We start from the raw sequence: 17,884 nt of genomic DNA on the forward strand, positions 1-17,884 counted from the left end.
GGCTAAATATATACATGTAGGCCTAATTGGCAAAAATATGCGACTCGCAACATTGTGCACATTGATAATTTGATATACATTGTATATTTAGAACATTTGGCGTGCACACAGTTGGGCGCAACACTAACACCAGTTGCATTTCATAATGTGTGTGGCTTATGTGAATTTACGCGAGCATAAGTTAGGACTTTATTAGGACTTTAAGTAGAACAAACCTTAGGTCAGGGGTTCTTGAGAAAGCTGTCAACAATCAACATCATTTTGGGATACTATTTCAAAAACCTTTGACTTTAATAGTCCATGCTAAAAAAATCAATATTGCTCTTTTAAATTCAACACTGAAAGCTTTTTTGACCACATCTCAGAATGAATTTTTAGTAAGATACAACTCTTTTGGCTGGATCATGTCGCAAATGACAATTATTGTGACATTTAAATTGGAGATTTGATTCTTGTTCCTTGCAAAATTGATGTCAATATCGAATTGCAAACAGCTTTATGTGTTAGCAGACCCCGGTAGCAGACTCAGGTGATTACTTCTTGCATAATACATGTACATCCTTGAAAATGCCAAATTGGATTTAAATTATAAGATTTTCTTGTAAACAACCCAGAAAGCGACTGTTTCTGTTTCCTGATCAATTTAATTTTCCTTGCCCGTAAACTTCATGACCACTGCTGATGCTGTTTGGCTGGACAACTCTTGACTATAGAGGGCATACTTTCAGCTAAGAGAGATTGTCAATTATGCTAGAACTGGCTCACTCAACAGAATGATCATGATCACTCTTTACAATTATTAGGATTTTGTTTATATAGAATCCATAATATCGAGGGTTGTGAGCCAAAAGGCCGTAACTCACAAAGGATTCCTTTCTGCTGGTTCTCAACCCTCAATATTACACTTCTAATTGTGATGAGATTATAATATTATATCTCTCAGTGTCTGCCCACGAGTGCCCGGTTAGACAAACAAACAAACAAACAAACAAAAACAAACCCGATTTATTGATCTATTCAGCAATCAAATACTTTCTTTTAAAAAAACCAACAAATTTTAGATCAGTAGTTTTCAGTTTTACATCAAAAACCGTAAACTTTGCATGGTAAAGTGGTCATTTTTATGTGTTGTAAATCGTGTAATCTACTGCATTTTGCCGATTTTTAAGTACGCCTCTTTGCTTGTTCATAAATTTGTGATTTTTATTTTTTGTACAATGTACATACACCTCTAGATCCACAAGAGAAAATATTTGTGTTTTTATTTTCACTGTACCTAGCTGTGTTGTGTGTGAAAATAAAAGAGCGAAAATGAAAGAAAAACACAAATTTTCTACTTCTATAGTACATTTGGGATGCATTCATACACCAGATAGAAGCCTTGATCAACTTGTCACATACACTTATGCTTCACAGGTCATCTCCATACCAAGCTATATGCTTTATAATCAGCCAATAATCCACGCACGATTTATACATTTCAACTGATTTACTGATCTCTTCTACTCGTTTTCAGCTTTTCAAAGCACTTCATTTCATTTGGGAGCCATTTTCACTTTAAAAATAAGAGCCTGCCTCTAGGTACAACATCCATTAGAACAGTAGGTGAACCAAGCGAGGTGAACCTCACTGATGGCACATCCTAAAAGTGAGGTTCTACCCTCAAGAAAGATGGGGGTTGAATTACCTACGTTCCCTGGCGTAGGTAGTCCTGTGTACAAGCTTTCAGGATTGCATTTTCGCTTTATCCATCTATCAGCAGGCATGAGACTGCACTTTCCTAAAGAAAACTGAAAATGCACGTAAAATTGGGCAAAAAGTACCAAAAACAGACTGAAATTAAATAAAGTTGCGAAAATGTTAACTTGAAAAAAAACTGAATTCAGTTTAAAAACTGAAAATTCTCATGCCTGTATCAGGGCTCTGACATTGACAGTTGGACATTTATTGCTATATTCCAGGGTTTCTATCCCTGTGAAATCCTATTTGGAACAAAAATTAGAAAGCTTTCAGGATCGGATTTTCGCTTTATCCATCTATCAAGGCTCTGACATTGACAGTTGGAGATTCATTGCTATATAACCTGGTTGTTATGCCTGTGAAATCTTATTTGGAATAATAATTAGAGAATATCGCTGCCCACATAAATGGTGTATATCATAAACTTTGCACACCATGGGAGTAGCCATGTAGCATGCTAATACCCGGATGTAACATGTTCAATAAGCATATAACATAACACTAGTTTAAAAGCAAATATTATATACCGGTACATCACTTGAGTGTTCATTCTGTTTTGCGCTATGCCATCTAAATCAAGATGGGGGGATTGGGGCCTGTAGTGGTGCTTGTGTTTGATCATCTCAAAAAAGAATGTAGGCTTATAAGTTACACCATGCATTTATCCCCACAGAATGTTTATCAAGGAGACCCAAGCATGTCATTTTTGCAGTCATTGTTGTTTCTCAATGTTGATACATTGTATGATGGACTACCTAACAGAAAAAACAAGTCCTACAAATTGGACTACCTTGAATTACACAAGTCGCCTCACTCATTTGAACATGCTCCCTTCTCTTTCTTTCCTGTTCTGTGTACTACTGAATTTGTATGGTATCAGATGCTGCTGGTGGTTTACCATGTCTTACCGTCTTGTTGTAGTTCCCCACATCACCCGTACGGTATTTTCTTCCATCCACAAACATGTGATTTTTATCAATTTTATACTAACCTGATTTATCTTTGGTTTATTCCCAGATTGTACACATTGCAATGGAATAAGTAACTAATATTAGTAAGAATACAAAGTTATTATGCTTTCATGAAAGGTCATTGACATAGTTACAAATATCTACATAAATTTGTTACGAAAAAACAATTTCGCCCCTTCCTAGTTTGTTCTCCTTCCTGTATCTTACGGGAATAATCCATTATAACATTTTGAAAGCATTTTCATTCATCTTACGGTAATGACAGTAAAATTCCTAAACCTCAGAACCTTTGAGTGTAAAAACAACACAAGTATATAGCGTCTCATCTCATGAATAAAACGTGCAAGCACAGTTCACCCAGAGAGAGGGAGAGAGAGAGTTAGATCCAATTTTTGAATGAGAAAGCTGTCTTGTGGCAAACCAAGCTATTTACATCATATGCTAACGGCACTTGTTGGGTTGTATTACAGTTCAGTATCTTCTGCACTCGGTGACGAAAAATAACACAGGGAGTGAAATAGGCCCTGCTGTAATATTGACAGAATTCTCTAACCGTATTGGAAGGAATCTATACAATTACAAAGACATCATTTCTAATTCTAACAGATATTTCAAACAGGATTTTTTTAATGGTTTTTAAATTGGTTACTACATGTCCCTTCCAACAAAATCAAATTCTCATTTCAAGTTTCAAATGCATCATTTTTAAGAGCACTTTGTGGCTTTGACAGAATAATGTTTTGATCATCAAGTTATATGAGATGAACCGGTATATATTTCTGTTCAAATTGTCCATTGCTAATTTATTCTAGCTTTGTATGAAAATCAAAATCATCAATTAAAATCATCCTTGTTTAAGTAAATATAATTCTGCCCTCCATAAGGTACCATGGACCAATTCACATGATACTATTATAATAGTACAATAAAACAGAATAGTGATGAATGGTTGTGGAATCAATCTAGAGGCCTGTCCTTCTGTCATCTGAAGCTATCATAGAACTGTCCTCCAACGTGGCTGCCGTTTCAATTGTTATACCGTTCCGCCGGTTCCGGCTGGGTTATTGCCTAGGGTCTAAAGCTGTTCCTGTTATAACTAAAGTCAACTTTAAAACATGCAAATTTACAGCTTTTGTTTGATATGTCAGAAAATCGCCCACATTTTTGCAATGACCAGCAGTAGGCCCTATTAAATCTTCACCAAACGCATGCTCCATCCTTACTATAATACTAGTTTACTACTTACATTGTAGACTACTTACTTTTCAAATGCCAAGTCAACTAATCTTCCAGTGTCCAGCAATGCCCATTAGTACTAAAGAAGCCATGCTCGGATGAGCAACAAAAATTCAACTTGTCACTGAAATTCTTTTTTGTTTGTGAAAAAGTACACAGCCACTTCTCATTGGGCAGGCCTGGAAAATTTTCCCAGCAAGAGAGATAAATTTCCTTCCAACTTAGCTGAATTTCCCACCATTTCTTATGTATTTCTTTATCCAGAAAAGCAAAATTTCCCTCCAAATGACCAAATCTCCCAGCAAGGAGATTGCCAAATTGCCAATTTTTTCCAGGTCTGGTTATGAGACTAACCTGTATGGCTTTCGCTCTCTTTCTCTCTCTCCTCTCTCTCTCTCTCTTCTCTTTCTCTACAAGGTTTTCTTTTTCCTTTCTCCTCACTCCTCCCTCAGGTGATAACAATCACCTTACCTGATCAATTGCAGTGGGCGTTGTTATTCGTCTGGCTGGCCCCAATTTTCTCATGCACAACCAGGAGAATATTAATCCAAACTCTCAGTTGAATCGCTGCTCAAAATAACAAACAGGTCTGATTAGAAAAAGCTTAGCCAAAATCCAAATTGCTGTCAAATTCGTCCCAGCCGGATGAATGCTGCACTTGCTGTTTTTAATCTTCCAAAAACGACAATGCTCACAGTCACAAGAATAACCTGTAAATTAAAGAGAAAGCAGTGTATTGAAAATACTGTGCAAGTTTTCTACCAGGACTTGAACAAAATTGGATTTGGGGACATTTTTCATCTAGCTTCTGCTGGAGATGTTTTCATTGAGAATATCAAACCTTTGATTTTTACTTCACTACCGTACGAACCTATGTCACAGTCCGTGGACTGATACAGTACTTAGTATACTGTATATTTGGGAGGGCGGGTTATTGTAGTGGTATTCTCACTAGCTTCTCACCACTGTGGCCCGGGTTCAATTCCCCGCGGTGCCACATGTGAGTATGGTTGCCGATCCATGCTCGTCCTCGCAGGTTTTTCTCCGGGTGCTCCGGTTTTCCTCCTGCTTCTAAAATCGGACCTCTTCCCATATCCCTGTCCCGTCATATCTGGAGGCATCCCTTGAATTTAGTAGCCTCTGAGCACTATTGGGTTTAGCCTGGCTTCGGCCGAATGTTATAAATAAATAAATAAATAAATAAATATACTGCATGGAATTCGAGGATTGCCTAACCCCTCAATCAAAGACAATATCCAACATTTATTTCTCAAAATGTGTGCTAAATTAACTACCAGAAAATAAAAGATAGGAATTTGTCTTTTGTGTAGATTCCATCTGAGTGGAACCCTTTTCACCTTTTAGGCATGGTAAAATTAGGTTAGAATTTTATTATACGCAAATAAAATTTGTTTCATAAAATAATTTTTTTTTCCTTCCATCGTCCCAATTTTTTCAGACCATGTTATCGGAAACAAATATATTATTTTGTTTGGCCTTGGTGTAACCATGTGCAAAGTTCATTATATATGGAATTATATGAAGTACATGCATGTTAATATAACCATGGGGATGAGTTTTTTGTCAGCAGGATCGAAGCAAATTACATCTGTAAACAAGCTTGAACAAGGCAAAATACTACCATATTATGACCACTGAAGATAAATAACAAGAAAAGTTGGCGAAATATTAGGTAAAGATGAGAGTTTGGCACTTCATTTTGTTAGAAGAATATTGGAAAAGGCCAATAATTTGAGTGAAAATACGCTTGAATTTTTCTCAGGAATGTAGGCCCACCCGTGACCGTCTTTTGTAGGGGTCTGATTTTCGGTAATTTTGTGCCCGGTACCAAGATTTTTCGGCGGGTAACTGGGTACTCGAAATTGCAAAAAAAAAGAAGAAAACAAATTTTTTTTTTTTTTTTTTTTTTTTTCTCAAATTTTTTCGGTTTTGTAGTGTCTCTGGACCTAGACCTAAATGCTAGGATCATGGTTGACCTAAAAAAAAATTAAAAAAAATTAATTTTGCACATTGTTTTGTGTTTTTGTGTTTCTGAAAATTGATATTGTCATACTCTATTAATGATATCAAAATGCATTCAAATTCAATGCATTTTGATATCATTAATAGAGTATGACATGAAAACTATGTATCAATTTTCATAATTTTTTTTTTTTTTTTTTTTTTTTTAGGTCAACCATGATCCTAGCATTTAGGTCTAGGTCCAGAGACACTACAAAACCGAAAAAAACTTTGAAAAAAAAAATTAATTTTTTTTTTTTTTTTTTAAATTTCGGGTACCCGGGCAGGGAATTTCCTGCCCGGGTAATAGATTATCGAGCGGACTCGAATTCCCGGGACTCACCCAATTCTTTTTTGGGTTGAATGTATAGATTTTTAAAATGGTTTGTATTTTTAAACTTGTGTTGATTTTAATACGAAATACACGAAAGGAAACACCGTCATAAAATAAAAATGTTTAATGCTATTTCCGGTTACATCTGACCAATGTTTACACACAGGCTGTGTCATGAAATATTTAATTTTTTCTAAATAGGCATAAAATTACCCGAAACTAATTTACTTTTTTGTTAGGCCCAATCAAACAAATTTTTTTTAGGCCTATCAATCAAAAAGTAGCCCAGCTGAACCGTAATTTACGACGTAAATATAGCACCATAAAAAATCATTGGGGGGGAGAGTTCTTCACCCAGGCACACCGACACCGCCTGGCTAATAATTATTTGGTGCAGCAGAGACACTAAAATGAATACACGGGATCGATACACTTGAATTGCTATGCACGATTTTGATATCAGACGAAAATCTTCGGATACCGGGTTAGAAAATGATGAATATCTCCCGTAAATGAATTTTTCTCAAGAAACCAGATGTGGTCTCATACACTTGAAAATACGTGTTGAACAGATATGATGGTCGCTAGAATGCGCTTTGAAAATTGGCCGTGCGCTTTGAACTCAAAATCGGACCAAAACCTTCATTTTATATTGCGTTGGTCCTGTATGGACTACATCGTGTAGTACAGCTGCACTCACTACTAGGCAGTATAAAAGTTGATGACCATTGACCTCAATGGGGTATACAAGCTTATTCACGCACAACCAAGATCAATTGCCCGGCTATTGTGAGTAGCCTTAGTCATGTCCCTCGACTAATTATTCGTCTCAAAGAGCAGCCCTCGAATTAACCCACGGCACCGACGGCATATTGCCATGGGTGCCCACCCCCATTGCCGCAATGCCCTCAAAATATGTCCTTTACCGACGGCAGTCACTTGCCGTGCCCTTAAATGAAGTTGCCGTGGGTGCCCTAGCCGGCCAGCCCTGCCCCTTCATTATAAAATCATTATTACAAGTACTGGTTAAATCCCCGCAAAATTGTGGAAAATTAGATCGAAAATATTGATCACGATCGCTATTTTGAGCATCGTAACCCAGCTATCAATCACAGTATACACAATAGTTTGTTGTGAATTAATATTCATTACCCCTACGTAAGCGTACATATTCAGCCAATCACATCGGCTTTTATACATTATCTGGTTGCTAGAAATGACTTCATTTTCTCGATTGGTCAGAGAAACACCTTCAGCGTACTATCGACCAATCAGAAACGCTGTTAGTAACTAAACAGCTAAGCTTCCTCGACCTCGTGTCATGAACAAAATCTGAGCGCTGGGCAAATCAATTAATCTCTCGATTAGCAAACATTGACTTCCCATTGCAAACCGATGGCGATACCCTTCCGGTATCGTCTTATCTTTTACATGTAAGCCCATCTCTAGATATTTTTTGCACGAAATAGTTTTTATCCCGGTGAATTTGATCAATATTATTACCAAAGTTACAGCTGTTTCATCGCTGTTTCGAGTCAGTTTTGCAGCTCAGAACTAGGGATCGCAAAATTTAAGTAAATTAAACTGTTGATATTTGATTGCTTGCTTATTTTTAAAGCAGGTTTTTAAGCAATCAGGTTAGTTTTAGTGTAAAGTTGAGAATGAGAGTCGAATTTTACTTTGGTGTCGAATTCAGCTGACGGCAATGCATCTATTCGCTTTTGAAAAATTGCCTTGGTGCCCTTCTCAAATTTTCAACAGTTGCCTTGATGCCCTTTTGAAATATTACAAATTGCCGTGCTGCCTTGCCTTTTCAGTGAAAATCCACGGCAATTATCAACTTGCCCTAAAAAAGTTGCCGTGCCCCTTCAGATCCTTAATTCGAGGGCTGTCAAAGAGCTTCAAAGGTCTGAACCAAATGGCCAATCGTGGCTGTGGATTCAACCTACCATGGCGATTTCTGCCATGAAGATATAGGGTCGATGACACTGTGCCAGGGCCTGGCTATAGACATTAGATGGCAATGCTTAAAAAAGCTTTTCATGATTGATGTTTACTTTGAACAGTCTAAAATTTATTTAGTTGAACTAAATTTTTGCAAAATTTTTATGCGATCCCCCAGCCATACATGTAGGCCTTAAGCATCATATTCCGAGGAGCGGAAAGACACCACATTGGTGTTTTATGACCTTTGACATTCTTTTGTGGCGAGTGACATGGTCTTTCAATTCACGCCGAGTGTCCTTGACAGGCATGACTATGCTTCAGTGGTCATGAAAGAATTCAAAAGACAACTCATAATCCCAAGCTATTTATAGAGCATGGTGGCCTAGTGGAACGGGCACTGACTCTGACTCATAATCGGATTCGGAAGGTTGCAGGTTCGAGCCCCGGCGACACCACCGTGTTGTGCCCTTGAGTAGGGCGACTCGCTATGATGTACCGGATCCGTTACAACCTTGTTGACATCAACTGGCGTGATCACCTAACCGAGTCATCATCCAAGACCAGAGGGCACGGATCCCGATTCACCTTGCCGCACTGCAGCACCCAGGTATATGCCTCATCCTTCTTCTCCCGCACATGCAGAGATTGGAACAACCTGGCATTCGATCCTGCTCACCTACAATGTAGCTTCCCTCAACGCATTCAAGACTATTATGTTGTCTGAAGTCTCCTCAGCAGTTATTGCGCGCTCTTTTCATACAAAGTGAATGAGGCGATTTCACACAAAACCAAACTAGCTGTTGAGGAGACTGAATATTACAATTTCATAATAATGCCTGCCCAGATTAAGTCCGAAGTGGTATACAACTGGTACTAGTAGTGGTAGCCTGTAATTGAGCATGTTTTGCGTGAATTCTCCGGAAATACATCGACCATGAGTGTCAAATTTCAGGATAGTAATGAGAAAAATATTATCTATTGCGTGATACCAAAAAACTCATGTCATGCAATGAAAAAAATCGGGGGGATGACGTTGTCGATCGGGTTACGGACCTTTAAAATCAGTAAAAACCAACATCCAAAATAATAAAATAAATTTATTTTGTACTGAATTCTGAAATTTTGTAGAATTTTGTTGCCCGACTCAATGTCATCATGAATTAGGGGTTCATTCATATATTTTCATGACTAAGCGGTTGTTTATGCCCGAGGGGCCGCTTACGCTTATGCCCGAGGGCATAAACAACCGCTTAGTCATGAAAATATATATATTTTGTGATTCTTATTTCATCAAAATATTAACAAAAAATAACAAGAAACATCAATTACATCATTAAAAACCATGAATTTCGTTCGTTCTCCCTACCACTGAAATCGCACATCCGGGCCACCGGGCATAAACGCTGTTTATGCCCGGCTCTCGACCAATCACGCGCGCCGTTATATAGCGTGTATGTATGAACGGTGAATCCACCGATGTCGTTATGCCCGTACTGGTACTAAACTAAAGTTGTCATGGTTGTAGACTTCTCGAGCGACATTCTCCGAACATGAACAATTACAAGAAGAGCTCTGCTACATGGCTAGTAAAACATCATGAACATCGCGCGAGTCACAAAGGCGTACATGACCTACTTCTTTTCACGCAATGATCAGGCCAAGCGGCCGGCCAGTGCGACAGGTACAAAAATGTATTTGCAAAATACTGCAACTTTTCATTTTTAGATTTTTTTTAAGGTTAAGCTTCTCCAAATTAATTCCAAATTCGACATGAATTTCAAAAAATTTAGAAAAAAGACAAACACAAATTTATTATACGTTTTCTTGGTACATACGTTGATTAAATCCGCAACTCTGTAGTCAGTCAATCAAAGTAAACACTAAAACAGCAAGAACTCTATCCGTGCAATTTTCAATATTATAATTTTATCAAACTGCACAAATTTTACCGCTATTCTCATCTCTGGATTTGTTTTGCTTTTGCACGAGCATTGTTCCCGTTATGTTAACGCTCCACCACTGCAACATTACATCGGTCGATTAAAAACTGGTACCAGCATCATTGATGGTGGTCCTTACAAAAGAGGGATTTTCCCATTACAAAACAGACAGCGTTGCCAAAACTTTTACCCAGACAATTGGGCTACTTTTATGAATAACACAATGCAGAAGTTCAAGCTTTATATTGTATTTTCTCACACTTTAATGATATAAAAAGAAGATAATGAAGTTTTTACATTACACTTGTAAACTTTTTAAATCATAAGTATTTCATTTTAAAAGTACTTGTTGCTCTTTTCGTACCAAATCAAATTGGGCTGTTTTTCTATTCCTTCAACGCCACACTAGTTGCAAATGTGGCAACTCTTGATGACAATTCAATGTCAGCTTACTGTGGAAAAATATTTACATCATATCACTTACTTTGGCCTGATATTTTGTATAAACCAGGCTAATTTTACATATTTTAGCTGTGAAATTAAAACCGAATGTTGCTCAGACGTTCTTTGAGGTGGCAGGATTAATATGATGTAAAATAACGTATCGAATTTTCTTAATAAACATGTTTAATGTGCGTCAACTTTGCGGTCGTGGACGATTGTTGAGTTCATTTTGTATTGAATGTCAACGACACAGTACATGTAGTAGCTATGCATTAAACCGGAGCAACTTTACTATTAGCAGCTTTGCTGCCAACCAGAGCAGTCGTGTTGTTTCATCATTGGCTCAGCAGGTATTGGTCAGCATAGTAATTTCCGCGGGTATTCATGCTTGTCGATGAACTTTAAAATTAAAAACAACATCTTTTTGCATCTCTTTTTTTTTCATAGAGTTTTATCTAAGTTTTCAGGGGGAAAACACCCTTTTTTAGAGATTTCGCGAATTATTTGCCCATCGACAATACCACTATTTTTGCTAAAACGTGTATGATATTTCTAATATACCCTTTTCTCTGACATAAACACGAAACACTTGGCTGGGGGCACACCGGATATGGATGCGCCAAACGGAAAATTGTGAAACTGCAATATTTTCTTAAAACCACAGAAGATAAATAAAATATTATCTCTTCTCTGGTAAAAGCAAGAGAAGTAATATTCCGATGAAAAAATCAATTTCGCGAACCTCTTTTATTGCGTTTCACAAATCGTGTTTCTTCATCTGAAAATACCCCTTATTTCGCAAAATTTTCGACGAGCATGAATACCCGTGGATGCACGGAGCACACGGGCCGGAAGTAATTTAGATTTTAACATTTAAACATGTTAAATGCATGGTTTGAATTATTGATGATTTAGTCTCCTACTACTACTAGCCCTGTCCATAGTATCCGTTTTTATTCTACTAGGGCCAGAGGCACTTGCATTAAAAAAATTAAAAATTATTGAGCATGCTTGAATGATCCAGTACAAAAGTTGAAAGCATTTTAGTGCTTGATCGAACCGATACAAATGTGTGTCAGGTCGCTAATAAAACCCACTTGAGAACACACAATCGTTGGTCATTTCTAAAGATGCATTAATATATCGCTTTTGCTGAAAACTGAATCGCACGCATGATCAGTGTACTAAATTGCTGTTGTATTTCATCATTAAACATGTGGTCAACGTTCACTAACAATTACACACAAATACTTGTGCAGTCTGATGATTCAGGCACAAAAGACAGTGTTCACTGTACCGTTACTCAGCCAAACATGGCAGAGTAGGACCCAGATGTCCTATCTTCACAATGTTATATCTTTTCAACAAGCACAGAAGATACGAAAAGTGAACTCTAACTCTCACAGAGCTCTTTGAATTTGGTCACCGACATTCATGACACTGATTCGAGGCTGGATTCCACTGCCTAAATATACTTTGATTCATGAAAAGCTAGCTTTTATTCCAATTCAAAAATCAGCAGAATAAATATCATTGTGTTGCAAAAAATGTCAACGCTGAATTGCTGAAAAACAATAGCAACTAGCATCGAATGCGTGTCGTGTTCAAATTCGAAGCTAGAAGTCTTGAGTAATTGTATTTGTTGTACTTGGTGGCATGAATGATGGCTGATTAATCACACGAGGCCAGCCAAGATCACTTTAGATCAGCATGATTAGATTTCTCAATCTGTTGCAAAATGTTTGTAAAAATGGTATAGAGGTATTAATCTCTGTTTTGATCATAATTAGCCATAGTTATAATATGATCTGTTGCCAACTTCAAAATCTAATTTGTTAAATGTGTTGTTGTTTCCTAGCAGTTCCAATATGAGTTGCCGACTCAATTTAAGAGAGAGTACCATGCAATGTGCAGAATTCTTAACAGAAGTGGTTTTGACTCAGTCCCATCCTTGCAGCGACTTCTTGGACAAGGTAAGTTAAATCAGTTCCAGGATGGATACTCGATACAAATGACGATACAGAGATCTGCCGCAAACACTGGTTGCATTTACTGTCTTTTGGTATATCAATGACCCCCGGTTTTTGGCCAATTTTGGAATATGGATGGGGTTTTTTTTTGGGGGGGAAGGGGAAATAGCCTAATTTTGCCTCACTGCAGCCAAAAATTTTTTTCCAAATTTGGGAGAAAGTTGTAAAAAGTAATATAATTTGTGTTAATTTTGGCTGAAAATTTTTTAATTTAGTATATCGATGGGTACAAATTTCTTAAAATATTGGTATATTGATGGGTACACTTTCAAATGCTCAGCGGCACACCCACCCCCTACTCAAACCAAACTTGAGTACCCCCAGGGTGATCAGTAGGTGAATCTTTAGCCACACACACAGCAAACTTCAATTTTAATTTATGCAAATGTTTGCGATAATATATTCATGTATTGCATTATGCAGATTGTGTGCTGGTAGGTGGGCAAGATGTTTAAAAATGCAGATAATTGGTAATTTTTAGTCAGTGGGAGTGGTCTACATAATTTGATTGGACATTTGCATGATTTCAAGTGTCTTCCATCAGGCCATAGACAACCCCATGTCAACATGAACAGAAACCTTTCCTGACAGTTATTACCAATATTATTTCAGCATTTTGAGTAAAGAATAACAATTAAAATTGGATGGAATCGTACATTACATGTATGGCTGTAACACTTAATCTTTCAATACGATACCGTAAAGGATCGCCTAATGGCGCTATGGGCTCCCTTCATATTTGTGGAATTTTAGGCACAACCTAAAAGTGCCCTCCCGTAAAATTTCAACCAGTAAATAAGTTCACGGAACCTTAATTCTTGTTGGGATTTCGAAGGAGGGAGCTTTCTATTTGCACATGAAATTTACCCCAAGGCAAAGGAACCCAAGTGTGCCATTAGGCAAATCTTTACGATATTCATACCAAAATAAGTAAAGGGAAGACTTTGTGTTGAAGACAAAATATGCAATGATAGAATTAAAATCAAAGAAAAGCCTAACTTTAGCATTAAATATATATGGCTTATTCCATGAAGTTGGGACACATTACAAATTGGCAGAATTTTATAGTATAAATGCAGTTTAATATTTCTTATATGAACCTTTTCTCCTCAGTTGATATTTTCTAAATAGATATGAAGTTTAACTTTCATGTAAAAGTTACTTGAAAATTGTACCTATTATATTTTTATTTTTACGGGCCATTAAGTGGTTGGTGTCCAGCACTTTTAGGGCAAAAAAGCGTGACATAGAAAAAAGCAAGTATCACGGAATACAAATAATTTCAATTGTAACATCAAACAGTCACAGTTTTACATAATATTACATGAATTAATGTTGGTAGTAACTAAAAAGTACATTTAAACAAAACAGAAACCAGTCAATTAAAATTTATGGGATGTCAAAATGAGCTTCCCGATGCTACATGCGGTGTCCAGAAAAATAAGTGTAGCATCGGTATAACAGCTCACCCACAGCACATACATGTATCATTCAAATCAATTTGTTTTGTGTTTTTATTGATGTAAACGTGTTTATAGGAAATTTGACCAGCATTTGTGCCTAAGCTCTCGGTCGTTTTAAAATTTCATGAGAAAATGTCACTGTGGTGTCCACGTGTAGCATCGGGAGATTTCAAACCATTATACTTGCTTACAGCAAGGTCAGTACACATACTGACATGAATGGACTTATTTTAAGATGTGACTGGGTAGGGGTTTTCAAGGGAACTTGATTTGAGGAGCTGCTATTTTACCAAAGAGTAAATATTTTGAAAAAATGGTGCGGTGTCCATGTAGCATCGGGATGTAGCATCGTGATCAAAGTATAGCATTGGGAAGCAAACAGTTAAAATTTATGTAATTTCTTCTTATATTTTGAAACTAGATGACAAACAACTAAACATATTAACTTTTGAGGGCAGGCAAACATTGTAAAATATTTATGTGTTCAATACAAATTTTTATGCACTATCAGACACGGTGTCCATGTAGCATCGGTACACAGTTTTGTCAGTTTTATGTATTCACCAGTTTTTTAGGTATCCTTGTTTTATTTTTTCTACAACTTTTAATGTCCGTAGGCCCAAAGATATTTTTTAAATAACTTTACCACAAAGTATGATTACTTCTTGTGCAAAACTCACAATCCTACCGATTCTACAGGACACGGTGTCCAAGTAGCATCGGTAGAATTATGTTGAATTTTTGCAACAAAGGCAAGTTTTGTTTTACTTCTAGTTTCAAAATAAACTACCAGCTGTGAATCTAATACTTTCTGAACCATCCTAGGTAGCTGCAAATATATTTCTTGTGAATTTTAGATACAAAAAGAAATCAAACATAATTTTGAATAGATTTACCTGTCATCCTTCATTTTTGATGCCTCATAACTTTTGTTTCTGATTTAAGATAGTGTAATTGGTAATATTATGCGAATTTGCCATGGTAGGACATCATAAAAAAGTATTTTATTAAGACATGTTATGGACAGTATGTTTAAAATAGAGAGAGCTAGTATAAAATGGTGTCCATGTAGCATTGTGATATTTGCCTCGACTACTGAACAACAAAGCACTTCCACAGAAATTCTGTACTTTCCAATGTAAAAAGATCACTTTTTTGTTGAAGTATGATAGTTGAAGTAACTAAAACACACATTACATTTAGAATTAAGTCATTTTGAAATTTTGACCCTTATGTCACACTTTGTGCCCCAACTTCATGGAGTTAGCCATATATAAAAAAATTGTACATTCTCATAGTTGGTTGAAAATAGGCCTAAATGTGAAAAAAGGGGGAGGGGGGTATGATATCTTCTAGTCAAAAAGGTGAATGTACCCCATCCCTGTGTTCTACAGCCATGATCATTATCCTATTTTCATATTATTTTCAGTGAGTGGAGCTAGATATTTCAGTACAACATCAGAGAACAAACAAAGAGACAATAGACAAGATGATATGGACGGTAGACAGCAGAATGGAGATGAAGATGAGGACCCTAATAAACGAGATCAACAAGGTATACATATATATATATATATGCACGAATGGAAATACCCATCAGATCGTCTACCCAGGGTAACCTTACCCTGGGTAGACAATGTGATTGGGACTTTAATATATAGTTACGATGTATACACACCATATGGCTGTTCTTATACAGCTCTATAGAGCATTCTAACTTGGGTGATCACAAAATACGTCGCCTATTGGATGTAACAAAACGAAAACCATAGTGTCAACCCAGGGTGACCGTGGAAGACATTTTGTCAACTTCAGGTTGTTACTTCAGTATGCGTGTCAACCTGGGGTAGTCGGGATGTATACTTTAATACACATGTAAGATGAATAGTTGAACATGTAAGATGAATATAGTTCAGTGAAGTGATGCTTATTGGGAAAGTTCTATACATGTAAATTAAGCGCTCAATAATGTAATATTGTCACCAAATGTATATTGTCAACAACCAGAAATTTATGTCTTTTCCTTGATTGAAACAAAACCAAAATCGCAGTGTCAACCCGGGGTTATCGTTAAGGATCTTTTATTAACTTCTGATTGTTTTTTTACATCTACATGGCCACGCTATTTGGATTAAACAATAAGAAATGAACTTCGAATCTTGCAGCAGTTGCATTCAACCATTCGGCGAATCACTTAAACACGTGCGGGCTGTTGTATTTACAGTGTTCCCTCCCTTCGATAATTCTGATGCTATGTAATAGCAGTGGATTCATTTCACTGTGCACATAGCGTTAAACGTACAAAAGATGTATAATGTTCATAGGCTTAATAATTTTCATAGACATTACACGTTGGCAAGAAGTCATCGTCATATACCTTGTCTGTTATAGTAACAGCACACGGATATATATCCAGATTTTACCAAAGTAATATAGAGTCTACCCAGGGTAAGGTTACCCTGGGTAACCTTACCCTGGGTAGAGCGATCGGATGGGTATTTCCATTCGTGCATATATATATATATATATATATATATATGTGCAGAAAAGATATCTTACCCTCCCAGAATCCTTTGCAACATGACACATCGCCTCTTTACATCAAATGAAACTTCTGTTGCTTTGTACAATGTACAGGTTCCCTTTGTTTTCATGTTGAGAATAGACTGGGTAAACATGGGTCGATAGTCAAGAAATAAACATATTTTGCAAGATCTGGATATGATCTGTTCATAGGAAATTTTTATCACTATAAACCCATGTTGCACTCTAGCAAATCAGTACAGAAAATTGAAATGGAAGAAATGCATTGTGGGAGAAGTAAGATATTGTGTGTATGTGAACATGTACCACGGATTGGGCTGTTCCAGTTAAAATCCATATACCACCTATGGAAGACATGACCTTAATCTTTCACACAAGGATAGTGAATTTCAAATGGGTTACCTAAGTGGGTGACTCCATTTGAAATCTACACTCCCTGTGTGAGAGATTTAGGTCATGTCTTCCACAGGTGGTTTATGGCTTTTAACTGGATTAGCCCCATTTATAGTTAAAAAATAGGCAGACACAGCTCCTATAGTCTGTATACCTTTCTTGAGTCAGTAATATAGATATTGCTTTTTATTGTATCTCTAAATGTGATGATGAGAAGTATATAAAAGTATACATTTTCCGAAAGAAAATGATGCAAGGAATCCAACTAGCATAACAGATGCCTGCTTTACTGACTCGAGGAAGGTATACGGACTATTATAGTTGCATTATCATGTTGAAAAGAAATCATTGAAATGATAGTACTGGCCCAGTCAAGACTTGCCACAACCAGCATTGGATTTACTTTGAAAAATTTGCTTACCAAAAACACAATTAAGGTGATGTAAAATGATGTTCTTATGATATTAGCATATAAACAACTACCAATAACCCAATGAATTGCCATTATACCAAAACGGTTGATCGTACATCAAATTTGGGCTATGCATTTGAAGCAGCATTATGACGCCTCATTTGTTGCAATGGTACCAATATTGATGTTGTAGCATACACGTACGCTACATTTAAATGAACGTAACCTAAGATTTGAAGGTTACAGCAAAATCCTATTGCCTTGTATTCAGTGTCCATGGAAGGAAATGTTTCTCATTGGAAAGGGCTCGCATGGGATTGTTCATCTTGTTTTGTGAATTTGGAGGTCGTCAAAACATGTGATAATCAATAAAAAATGTCATTAATCACATTAGTAGTCATTGTTTAC

General features: G+C 36.8%; 1 protein-coding gene across 2 annotated transcripts in view; it reads left to right on the forward strand.

Moving 5' to 3' along the window:
- The first annotated feature begins 10,663 nt into the window (after positions 1–10,663).
- The window catches only part of LOC140135937 (mitochondrial inner membrane m-AAA protease component paraplegin-like), a 42,748-nt gene continuing 35,527 nt past the window's right edge, over positions 10,664–17,884 (forward strand). Inside the window, exons 1-3 of one of the 2 annotated variants that reach the window (XM_072157633.1) lie at positions 10,664–10,984; positions 12,496–12,607; positions 15,557–15,682. In XM_072157633.1, the coding sequence (XP_072013734.1) occupies positions 10,814–10,984; positions 12,496–12,607; positions 15,557–15,682 (409 nt within the window). In that variant the 5' untranslated portion in view covers positions 10,664–10,813. Of the gene's footprint in view, positions 10,985–12,492; positions 12,608–15,556; positions 15,683–17,884 lie in introns of both variants that reach the window. The other variant, XM_072157632.1, reaches the window with a different exon arrangement.

Source organism: Amphiura filiformis, chromosome 16, assembly GCF_039555335.1.
Source record: "Amphiura filiformis chromosome 16, Afil_fr2py, whole genome shotgun sequence".
Lineage (NCBI taxonomy): Eukaryota > Metazoa > Echinodermata > Ophiuroidea > Amphilepidida > Amphiuridae > Amphiura > Amphiura filiformis.